General features: G+C 38.4%; 1 protein-coding gene across 3 annotated transcripts in view; it reads left to right on the plus strand.

Annotated features, from left to right (window-relative positions):
* cyc (basic helix-loop-helix ARNT-like protein cyc) overlaps window positions 1–13,125 on the plus strand; it is a 92,921-nt gene that overhangs the window by 77,659 nt on the left and 2,137 nt on the right. For 2 of the 3 annotated variants that reach the window (XM_053795052.2, XM_053795035.2), the window contains 5 exons: window positions 1,801–1,919; window positions 3,601–3,689; window positions 6,017–6,267; window positions 10,692–10,872; window positions 11,485–13,125. The exon at window positions 11,485–13,125 is cut by the window's right edge. In XM_053795052.2, the coding sequence (XP_053651027.1) occupies window positions 1,801–1,919; window positions 3,601–3,689; window positions 6,017–6,267; window positions 10,692–10,872; window positions 11,485–11,654 (810 nt within the window). In that variant the 3' untranslated portion in view covers window positions 11,655–13,125. The remainder of the gene's footprint in view (window positions 1–1,800; window positions 1,920–3,600; window positions 3,690–6,016; window positions 6,268–10,691; window positions 10,873–11,484) is intronic. The other variant, XM_053795044.2, reaches the window with a different exon arrangement.

Below are 13,125 nucleotides of genomic sequence, written 5' to 3' on the forward strand. Positions count from 1 at the left end.
CACCTTGATGCTCATCTTGCTGAGTGGGAGGAAGGTAGACAGACACCTTGATGCTCATCTTGCTGAGTGGGAGGAAGGTAGACAGTCATCTTTATGCTCTTCTTGCTGAGTAGGAGGAAGGTAGACAGTCACCCTGATGCTCTTCTTGCTGAGTGGGAGGAAGGTAGACAGACATCTTGATGCTCGTGTTGGTGAGTGGGAGGAATGTAGACAGTCATCTTGATGCTCTTCTTGCTGAGTGGGAGGAAGGTGGACAATCACATTGGTGCTTCCCATGCTACTCTACTTTTGCATCATTCTTTACTATCAGATTAAACCATGCAGCATGCTATTTTATGTTTGTCCAGTAGGAGTGAGGGGAAAGAGTTTGGGGTTATCCTAGGAAGGTTTTCATGAGCACTTAAGATTGGTGTGAGCAGAGACAAGTTATATTTGTGACTTGACATGCTGCTGGATTGTGAGCAGGGTAACATTCATGAAGGGATTCAGGGAAACCAGTTAGCCAGACACGAGTCCTGGCAGTAGGAGATACAGTGCTTGCACTCCTATTTTTTCACCAAATGCATTCATACTTTCTGTATGTTCATTTTATTTATGTGTGGAGAGTTTATGTTTGTTTAGTAAATATTGGAAATACAAATGTAGCTCTAATGCTGTAGAATCTTGCATTTCCTGCATGCTACATTCCTGTGAACTGGCACCTACGTGAAATATCAGTATGTGAACAGCAGAACTCTTGGCAAAAATTGGTTTATGGTTCTGATGCCTTGAATAAGGCCAAGCAATTTTTTTCTTTAAATTTTATAATTTGTCAAAAGTAATAGTTTTTTTTACCACTCAGCCAGTTTGTACACAGTTTAAATACTGTATAGTAATGTAAAACAAAACTGATAGGGTACATGCCAATTTTGCCCAAATAAAATATGGTGTTTTGGATTCATCTTGCAGAAAAAAAAATTATAAGTTTGGCTAAAAGAAAATTATGGTTTACCCACTTCAAAGTGTTCATTGTGTGATATCAAATTTATGGCTTAAATGGGTCTAGGTTAATGGGACTGTACTGTATTGTTAAATGAATCACCTAAGATTTGAGTGATTTAATACAAAAAAAAAATGAAAAAATAATAAAATGCATATGCTTAAATAAAGTGTATTACAACAATAGTATTTAGAAAAGGAAGACAGGAAAGAAAAATAGTATCACCTGTTTGAGAGAGAAACACTGATGACTGAATCTGTCAAGATATATAATCTTGGACAAGTTATTGTGCCAGTAACCCTCTAGAACAGGAGTGCTGCTCTTAACCCTTAAACTGTCCAAACGTAGATCAGTGTTCACGTGCGTACTGCTCTGAATATTTTGGAAAAAAAAAATTTTTTTTTTTTTTTAAATGAAGAGAGAATTTTACCCAGCATCCCTGAATTTTGTCATACTGTGCACACTGAGTGCACAGACTCATTCTCTCATGTTTAGGCAACTCAGGCTTATGGTGCCAAGGTTGAAAGCATGTAAAATAAAACATAGATCTACGATCGGAGCTCTATGCACATGAACGTAGCTCTGTTTGGACAGTTTAAGGGTTAAATAACATGATTGCAGTCCTTGATGTCATGCCAAAAATTAAACTATTTCTGATTTGTAATACTGAAGCTCTTCCATTAACTTGACTCAGTTCATAAGCTGTATACTGCATACCTTGTTTTGCATTCATTAATATCTAGCGACAAGTTCTTGCAACACTGGTCTAGGATATGCAGAATAACAGTATACATTGAGCATTGATTGTATATCTTATTCAGGTCTACAGGTTTCGCACAAAAGAAGGTTACTTTGTACGACTACAGAGCAATTGGTGGACATTCAAAAATCCTTGGACCAAAGAGATTGAATACATCATATCAAAAAACAGCGTTGTTACGTAAGTATCACAAACTAGTTTTCAAACACTGATGATGATTCTTGTTATATTGTGGCATAACTGTTTTGTTCTGGCATGTTTTATAAACACAGTAGGACCGAAATTTACAAATGAGATGTGCTTCTGGAAATCATTCGTAACTCGAGTGTTAGGAATAAGAATTTTATTTTCCCATTAATACCCATGTTATAATCTGAAATGCCTTTGTCTATAAAAATCTACATTGTGGTTACAGCGAGGCTCATGCTAACCTTCCAAGGGTATAGAAATATACCTACTGGTAATTGGATGATTCTTATTAGGCTGGCATGATACAGCAAATGATGATACATATAATGCTCTCCTTAGCAATGGTGAAAGAAAATCAATAAAAGTGAAGATATGAGAGAAGAAAGTGGAAATGTTGGCAGCATACACCCTCTATGACATGATATTTTTATGTACCTACTTTGAATTATAAAATAGGTAGGCCTACCAAAAAATATGTAGTAGCACAGTGTTAATTATAAACTTGCACTTGATTTCATTATTTCAATATTAATACATTTTTAATGCTTGAAGAATATTAGGTGTTCTTTTGAATGCCTAATATTGTGGAATATGAGTTACCGGATGCAACAATCAGTCGCAGTTTTTCAAAATGGAAGTAACTGGTAAAAATTTATGAATAATGTCAGAAGACTTATTGTTTAGAGAACACAACAATCAAACAACTGCCATTAAAATAATTATTAGGTTATGACAATGTTCAGAGATGCCATGCCATTGATGGTAACCTTCAAGACATTTCTGTTCTTCTACGGTACAGGTTTCCTCTTGCTTTATGTGAATTTGCTATTATGCAATGTCCTATTCCTGTTAGTAATTCTGTATGTGCAATTTCAGTCGCTGTATGCAATCTACACACTTCGCAAAGTGTAATGAAGATTTTTATTATGCATAATTAAGTATTATGACCTGATTGAGCTTAGTACAGATGCCTGGAACACATCTTCAGCAAAAAATGGAACACTCATAATGGTCTATGCTCACATCTTTCTAGGCAGGTAAGATATTTGAGCTACAAAATATACAGAAATCTTTTACTGCTTGTATTGAAGTTATTACATCTTTTAACTCCTAAAGCTGCCCCAAAACACTTTTAAAGTATATCTTTTGGGGTCCCTAATCTTCACACTAACAAATTATTGAAATGAAAGATGTGGAAGGTGAAAAGTCAAGAGCACACGTGTAGGTACCCAAGATTCTTAACTTATCTACTAGGAAATACTATATTAGAAGTATATATTGCCAGAACAAAGGTAGATGTCTTCAAGAAACACCTTTGAAAGATTTTGAGAATTTTCCTACTTCCACAGCCTGGCCCCTGGCCAGACACTATAAAAGATCCTGTAGGATGTGCCCAGTCATAGGTTGTGATGGCTGTTTAAGCCTCGGAGCCTCAGGCAGAACCGTGAAAATGTTTTAACACTAAACTAGTTAAAAGTGTCTGTCTGATTTGTAGAGGGATGTGATGTAATGAGAAATTTAGACTGCTTTTTTTTTTTCATTGTAAAGCTTGCATGTAAGGAGAGTAAATAAGCATAATAAGTAAAAACATGAAATGTATTTATGTTGAAGGAGTTCTGTTTTATTATAAATGGTTCTCACATTATATTAGCTGGAACATCTCTCTTTACAGATCAGAAGCTGGGTTGGTTGAAAGCACCATGGCAAATGACTCAGTTTCACAGTCATATAGCAACTTCAGTGAATTGCTGAACTCACCGGGTAATTGTAATGAATTATGTTCATTCATGTTCAGCTTTCGATTTAAGGATCATCCATAGCCGTGACTTAAGAACAGAAAGAGGGCTTGTATGTAGAGTAGATGACTTTAGTGAGGTGAAGGAAAGTTATATAGATATATCATCTTCATACAGTACAAAGAAGTTATAACCACACCTTGAAGCTTAATATAGTTTCATTGTTTATTGTATATTAGAATTTTTGGGGTCCACGAAGTCAGGATTGAGATACTCGAGTAAGTGAACTGTGATGCCATCAAACAGCAACACATCCAAGGTGTCATTTCATTATTGTATGTGTGTGATTAAGATCTACTTGGAGAGCTGGTTATCTAAGCTCTTTATCCTCTTAATGAGAACCTGGATAATTGAAGGAATAGACAAGGTTGTTGTAAGGCTGCTTCACTGATGTAGCATTAGCACCATAGCTTGATGTAGCACCAGCACCATAGCTTGATGCAGCACCAGCACCATAGCTTGATGCAGCACCAGCACCATAGCTTGATGCAGCACCAGCAATATAGCTTGATGCAGTACCAACAACATAGCTTGATGCAGCACCAGCAACATAGCTTGATGCAGCATCAGCAACATAGCTTGATGTAGCATCAGCAACGTAGCTTGACGCAGCATCAGCAGTGTAGCTTGATGCAACGTCAGCAATGTAGCTTGATGCAGCATCAGCATCATAGCTTGATGCAGCACTAACAACATAGCTTGATGCAGCATCAGCATCATAGCTTGATATAGCACCTGCAGCATTGCTTGTGGTACCACATCAGTATAGCTAACCTTTGACAATCTAAGCTAAATGTGATCCTTATGTAATTTATCCTGTAATTTCCCCAGTGTACTGACTAATAATAGCAATTTTTAAAATCTTTTGCCAACAGTTTTCCCATTACTGAAAGTGAACATAGAAAAGAGTAAGGTGATGAGGGTATCAAATGATTTAGATAAAGAAAAATTGGATATCAAATTGGGGAGGAGGAGTATGGACGAAGTGAATGCTTTCAGATACTTGGGAGTTGACGTGTCGGCGGATGGATTTATGAAGGATGAGGTTACTCATAGAATTGATGAGAGAAAAAAGGTGAGTGGTGCATTGAGGTATATGTGGAGACAAAAAACATTATCTATGGAGGCAACGAAGGGAATGTGTGAAAGTATAGTAGTACCAACACTCTTATGTGGGTGTGAAGCTTGGGTTGTGAATGCAGCAGCGAGGAGGCAGTTGGAGGCAGTGGAGATGTCCTGTCTAAGGGCAATGTGTGGTGTAAATATTATGCAGAAAATTCGGAGTATGGAAATTAGGAGAAGGTGTGGAGTTAATAAAAGTATTAGTCAGAGGGCTGAAGAGGGGTTGTTGAGGTGGTTTGGTCATTTAGAGAGAATGGAGAGCATTTAAATCTGTAGGGGAAGGAAGGCAGGGTAGGGGTCGTCCTCGAAAAGGTTGGAAGGAAGGGGTAAGGGAGGTTTTGCGGGTGAGGGGCTTGGACTTCCAGCAGGCGTGCGTGAGCGTGTTCGATAAGAGTGAATGGAGACGAATGGTATTTGGGACCTGACGATCTGTTGGAGTGTGAGCAGAGTAATATTTAGTGAAGGGAATCAGGGAAACCAGTTATTTTTATATAGCCGGACTCGAGTCCTGGAAATGGGAATGCAATACCTGCACCCTAAAGGAGGGGTTCGGGATATTGACAGTTTGGAGGGATATGTTGTGTATCTTTATACGTATATGCTTCTAAGCTGTTGTGTTCTGAGCACCTCTGCAAAAACAGTGATTATGTGTGAGTGAGGTGAAAGAGTTGAATGATGATGAAAGTATTTTCTTTTTGGGGATTTTCTTTCTTTTTGGGTCACCCTGCCTCATTGGGAGACGATGGACTTTTTAAAAAAAATATATATACGTATATATAAAACAACTCAGACTATCACTGATTGTAATAAAAATTTATGTGAAAAGTCTTTCATACACTGAATTTATCAGCCACATTTGTTAGTAACTTTTTAAGCTACAGATCACTTATTTGAGTCTACCTCCAGGTAGATGAACCATTAAATACATTTTTAACAAGTTAGACTAATTTAGCTGATTTTTTTTTTTTGGTTTTGTGTAAATATATTGTGTAAGTTAAAAAAATAGTATTTGTATCTATTTTTCCTACTTATTTTTTGAAAGGAAAAGTTTATATTTTATAGCTCATTAATATGAAGTATCTCAAATAACAATGCAACATACAATACAAAACTTCATGTATAGCTTAGGTAACCTGACTGCTTTATTTTCTATAATTTCATGTTTACCAGATGCCAATCATAATCAAGATACATCACCACTAGGTGGCACTGGATCGTCCAATAGCAACAGTCGCTTGATTGGTGGTGGCATTCAGGCGGGTAAAATTGGTCAGCAGGTTGCTGAAGAGGTTTTAGAAAAACACCGGAGAAATGATTCGGCTTCCAATAGCCCAGTGTCTCCCTTTGAAGGGATTTTGGGATCAGGGGCATCTGACCGATCTTTTGCGGCACTTCTTAGATCTGATATGACAGCACACAGGGTAAGTTGAATTCATGCACTAGTTAATCCAACCAAGGAGTCCCAGTCCAATATTGAGCCATGGGGGCAATGATCCCCAGAACCATTAACAAAAGTTCATTTGCTACACAATTCTCTTATGTATGTAGCACAGTTGTGGGCTTAGAAGGAGACACCCCCCTTGCAGACAAGTATATATTTTGACAAAAATATAATAAATTTGTGTCAAGTAATGTACAGTTGTCCCAAAAAACTTTTGGGCTTCCGTATTCATGGATTTCAGTTAGCCATCATTTTTACTAGGGGTGTGCTAAAGTATCAGTGGGTATCAGCAGATTTTTCTGGTATTGGTATTGACCTAAAATTAAGTATCAGTATTAGCTAATTTTGCTGGTATTGGCAAAAATTTTGGTATCATCCCCTCACTAATTTATTTTTTATTATTATTATCACACTGGCCGATTCCCACCAAGGCAGGGTGGCCCGAAAAAGAAAAACTTTCACCATCATTCACTCCATCACTGTCTTGCCAGAAGGGTGCTTTACACTACAGTTTTTAAACTGCAACATTAACACCCCTCCTTCAGAGTGCAGGCACTGTACTTCCCATCTCCAGGACTCAAGTCCGGCCTGCCGGTTTCCCTGAATCCCTTCATAAATGTTACTTTGCTCACACTCCAACAGCACGTCAAGTATTAAAAACCATTTGTCTCCATTCATTTCTATCAAACACGCTCACGCATGCCTGCTGGAAGTCCAAGCCCCTCGCACACAAAACCTCCTTTACCCCCTCCCTCCAACCCTTCCTAGGCCGACCCCTACCCCGCCTTCCTTCCACTACAGACTGATACACTCTTGAAGTTATTCTGTTTCGCTCCATTCTCTCTACATGTCCGAACCACCTCAACAACCCTTCCTCAGCCCTCTGGACAACAGTTTTGGTAATCCCGCACCTCCTCCTAACTTCCAAACTACGAATTCTCTGCATTATATTCACACCACACATTGCCCTCAGACATGACATCTCCACTGCCTCCAGCCTTCTCCTCGCTGCAACATTCATCACCCATGCTTCACACCCATATAAGAGCGTTGGTAAAACTATACTCTCATACATTCCCCTCTTTGCCTCCAAGGACAAAGTTCTCTGTCTCCACAGACTCCTAAGTGCACCACTCACTCTTTTTCCCTCATCAATTCTATGATTCACCTCATCTTTCATAGACCCATCCGCTGACACGTCCACTCCCAAATATCTGAATACGTTCACCTCCTCCATACTCTCTCCCTCCAATCTGATATTCAATCTTTCATCACCTAATCTTTTTGTTATCCTCATAACCTTACTCTTTCCTGTATTCACCTTTAATTTTCTTCTTTTGCACACCCTACCAAATTCATCCACCAATCTCTGCAGCTTCTCTTCAGAATCTCCCAAGAGCACAGTGTCATCAGCAAAGAGCAGCTGTGACAACTAATTTATACTGAAACGTAATGACTTTCCCACACCTAAATCTTTGAGATTCTGGTCATTATTTCTTATGAATTTCATATTAAACAGACTAGATTTTTTTTTTTCAATGAACTGGTCGTATCCCACTGAGGCAGGGTAACCTAAAAGAGAAACGAAAGATTTTCCTTTTAAATTTAGTAAACAGACTTGAGATATGTTAGAAAAATGTTATCTCTGAAACACAAAATGATCTCATCTCTAAAGAAAATGTATTTGCAGTTTTAATTTGGTATTATTATTATATTAATGGTGTACAGTACTGACAAGTAGATGAATAAAGCACATGTGCGATGAGATATTTCGTGTGTTCAGCAGGTTTCTTCAGTCAAAATACAGAGAAGACAATAGAAGTAGTGAAGATGTGAGTATGAAGTAATCAGTTCTGCAGCCTTGTAGAAGAAGTAAGTTTAAGATGGCCAGTCCCTTAGCTTTGGTGCATGTTCAGCTCCGTAGCTTCATTCACATTGATTGGAGTGATGGAGCTGAGCACACACTAAGGCTAAGGGACTTACCACCTCAAATAATGTCTTCTTCAAGGCTGAAGAATTAATAAACTCATATCTACATCTCCACTACTTCTGTTGTTTCTTCCTTATTTCAGCTGAAGAAGCCTGCTCAGCAGGTGAAACATCTTATCAGTAAAGATGCCATACTGTTGTACATGTGTTTTACTCACATGTAATTTGGTATTATTCATGGTTTCTAATTTGCAGGACCTGTGTATACATTATTCCTTGTGAATTTGTATGGACAGCAGTACAGTAATGATTAGGGTTACTTTCCTCATTTTCCTTATGAGATGAAGCCATATCTAGTCTTGATCAATATTTTATAATTCATCTTATGTTTTTATTAGATTATGTATATCATATCCTGCCCTGTCAAATAATTTTGACCCATACTTTTGTGGATAACATGCATTCTGTTAACATGTTGTTGCTATAACACGGTTGCAAAATTGTAATTACAATTTGGTGAACATACAGTATAATGAGTTCACACAGCAGAGACTGTCAGTCACTTGCCACCCAACACCCACAGTATCAACATGGAAGGGGAATGTTGGTGTTGTGGCAGGTGGCAGTGTGGAGGAGGCAATGAATGTGTGGTTGAGGGGATCGCTACAAGGTTGAGCATATGTGGGTGGGGTGTATGCATGCTTTCACTATGTGGTGGGAGGTATGGGTAAAGGTGTCAGTCCAAAGTCAATTCCTTGGTCTGGCATATGGGAAGGAGGTTGAGGGTATGTGGGTGAAGGGGATGGGTGAAGGTGGTGAGGGTATATGGGTGAAATGATGAGTGAAGGTGGATTAGGGCTAGAATGTATAGGTAGACAGATGGACAAGTTTCAAAATTGGAAAAGGAATATTGGACATAGCAAATGTGGGTTTGTGGGTGTGGTGGGTGAAGGTATTGGATGAAGGTTAGGGTGCCAAGTTCTTTTCCCTCCATCTTGCAGTGAGGCACAGTGCTCCATTCATCTGCTTCTAATAACTCATGCTCCTTTCATATGTGTCCAGTGCCAATACCATACCTTGTGCCACAACCTCTACTCCCATGGCCACACCCTCACTGCACACCCAGCAACTTCATTGATACCACCCACCCCCTATAACCCCCATGGCCAAACACCTTCACCATCCCAACCAGCAACCTTCACCCACACAGTCCACCCATACAATTCTCCCATGACCACACAGCTACACACAGTTCCACCACAGCCACATTCCCCCACTACCTCAAGACCACACCTTGGCCAGCCCCATGCCTTCACCCATACCATTTTCCCATGACTTAATACACACACCTTACTCAGCCTTTTACCCTAACATACCGTCCACATACCACCTACCACCCTCATTTACCACCTACACCATCAGCTGCACACTCACCCACCCATTCACCCATCATCCACACCAGACCACCAACAACCACAGCTTCAAGCCCACACAGCCCCATTCCCACAGCCCCACATCCACAGTCCCACATCCACATCTTACCCATGCTTTCACAGCCCACACACCCTAACATGTCATCCACACACCTAGCCACCTACCACCCTCATTACTGCACACACCAACGACCACACACTCTCCCACCCAGTCATGCAACACCCACACCAGCACCACCCACATCAGGCCACAGATACTGCCCCCTATGTGATCACCATCACTTCCTCATTGCTGCCAGCCTCCACCCACCACACCCCTCCACCACACACATCCTCTCCTCTCAACACCAGATTTCAGCTCTTGCTCCCACCATTGTTCAGTCTCCACCTCCCACAGCAGTTTTCCCTATTCCCACCCCTAGTCTCCTAACACCCACTCTGAACTCCCTAACCCTAACTACTCAAACCCCTCTTGCCTAACCCCTCCTGTGTACACTCCAACCACTTAACCCTCCTTTGTACACCCCTACCGCTTTAACCCCTCCCTTGTCACCCACGTACATTTACAGCAAAAGGGGCATCTGTACTATAAGGGACCTTGGATTGCATAGATGTGGTTGTGGGATCCTTGACTAATGCACATAGCACATTGACCTACAGTGTTTTTCTTATAATTTTGGGACCAGAAAAAACTTTGGTTGGCTTTTTCTGGAGAGTTTAATGAATGTAATCTAATCTTTCCCATATGTTCTTCAGTTTAGTTTATACACATTTTTCTTACATGCTATTTTCAGGAACATAACTCCCATGTTATCTAATGGTCAACTGTTAATCAGAATAATGTTAAAAAATGCCCCCCAAAAAAGCTCTGAAGTACTTTATTGTATGCCTATTTTAAGTACTGTGTTCACAATTTACAGGCATATTGCAATAAACATTGAAAATAAAGCAGTTAAAAATGCAACTGAATTAGGGGTTTTTGCCCATAATTTTAAAAGTCCAACATATCGAGAGTTTTCTGTAATTGTATTACTACTTCCAGACCAATGTGAAGAACAATGTGCTGTTAAGCAGCAATACCAGCACATGCTCCGGGAGTGACACCAGCCGGGGTACACAGCTCAGTAATAACCATCACCGCCTGTCTAACATGCATGGTAATCTGACAAACAGCAGTGAGCGAGGAGGCTCATTCAATCATAACAACAACCACAGACAGCCTGGTATAAATCTAAATTTTTTAGTTTAGTCTTACTTTAATATTATGTAAGTAGGGAAAATTAGGGAATGAATGTATTTTAGCTTAGCAAGAAAATAATAGAGTAGAGAAGAAAGAAAATGGTAGGGTAGAGAAGATTGAGTCATTTTCTAGAGATAATCCATAGTAAGTATTTTATATGTCTCAAAATCTGTGAAGTGCTATGTGGAGGTTAGTCAGATGATATATTGTGTATTATAGAGTGCAGCATTGTTTGATTTTTTGTGTTAAGAAACCAGGAATATAAATTGAAAAGGGAGGAATTGGAAAATAAAGAATGAAATTGCATAATTTTATTAGAGTGAGACAAGTATGTAATGTCAGACTTAAAGGATGAATATAAAGCTTAAAAACTTGTGCAGGTTTAGTATGAATGTAAAGTTTATAATAGGTGTTTGTAAGCAGAGCTTAGGTAGAAGAACTGTTTAAGGATAATTTGTACCAAGGGAACTTCCCAACATTTAGTAAGGCATGTTAACCAGCTGTGATGCCTAGAGGTATGAATAAAGTGACCTATGGATAGGTAAATATAATTTAAAATATGTGAGGCTGACATGTTGAATAAATTTATTTCCAGTATCTAATGAAGGTGACCTAATGGATGTGGTGAGCGGGCGGGACTTGGAAATTGATGGAACTAGTGACTCGGATGAAGCAGCAATGGCAGTCATTATGAGCCTTCTGGAAGCTGATGCTGGACTAGGTGGTCCAGTGGATTTTTCCCACCTTCCTTGGCCACTTCCCTAAGATTATCTTTTTTATTAGTAAAGTACAAATTAACATACTCAAGTCTCTTCAAAAATCCTGTCAAATTATGAAAAGTAATTTGCAGGAATTTTTGGTGTAACAACACTTAAGAAATTATTATAATGTAAATTATTTATTTTAAGAAATTAATTGCTCTTTATATATTTCGAGTGGTCAATATTTAGAGCAATGTAGTATGAGTTTATCTAGTTGTTCTTGCCGTCCATTCACCTTCACATCGGTAAGTTTTGAATCTTGGAAGCAACATTTGAAACACTCATGGAAAATCTCTTGGTTTAGTATTAAAATAAAGAATGACATTTGCCGCTTTATTGTAGAATGCGAGAAATGTGACTTTCAAAGGAAATTTAGAATAATTAATTATGTTTTACACAAAAGAATGAAATGTAATACTTGAGAGGTAGGAAACAATTTTTAAAGTACTGAATGGATTGTAAGAAAGTGTGCCAAAACAGCAAGTGAGCTGCTCCGTAAATGTGAATACAAAAAATAATACTGGTTTATGCATACAGATACATACACCTCTTGGATGTATGTACATAGAGATACACACCTCTCAGTGTATATACAGAGATATGCACCTCTCAGTGTATATACACAGATATGCACCTCAGTGTATATACACAGATATGCACCTTTCAGTGTATATACACAGATATGCAACTTTCAGTGTATATACATACAACTATACACTTCTCAGTGTTTTCTCAAGTCTGTGCTTCCATGAGTAACATGGAAGGTTCATGGAATATTTCTTTATTTGTCCCAGTCACATGTTAAATACTCTGTAAGGAGTGGAACAAAAAATATTTCTTAATGTTAGTATTACATATCAGTGTTTTAATGGAAGATGCCATATACATATTATATATTATAATTAGAGTTTTTTTTTTTTGTAGATTTCATGCTTGATTCATAAATATGCTTACTATAAATTGCAATATATAAGTTGACTTTTGAAGTTTAATTAAGCTAGAGGATGACTCATACAATGAGTATTAGAATGTTGCCACAATAGCCTCATTACAATACAGTGAGTTAGTCATGTGATACATCCATTCAGGAACCTGAATGTAAATATACTATATATTGATAAAGATTAAGGTTTTTCCATTAATAGTTTACTGTATATTTGTTGTGTCATATATATATATATATATATATATTTTTTTTTAATGTACCTGCCATATCCCACCGAGGCAGGGTGACCTAAAAAGAAAAACTAAAGTTTTTCTCTTTAAATTTAGCAATTTATATAGAAAGGGTTACTAGCTCCTTGCTCCCATGTGTCATATATATCTTCTTTCAACAAACTGGCCGTATCCCACCAAGGCACAGTGGCCCAAAAAGAAAACAAAAGTTTCTATTTTTAACTTTAGTAATATATACAAGAGAAGGGGTTACTAGCCTCTTGTCCCAGCATTTTAGTCGCCTCTTACGTGAAGCCTTG

This window comes from Cherax quadricarinatus, chromosome 37 (genome assembly GCF_038502225.1).
Source record: "Cherax quadricarinatus isolate ZL_2023a chromosome 37, ASM3850222v1, whole genome shotgun sequence".
Taxonomy (NCBI): Eukaryota; Metazoa; Arthropoda; class Malacostraca; order Decapoda; family Parastacidae; genus Cherax; species Cherax quadricarinatus.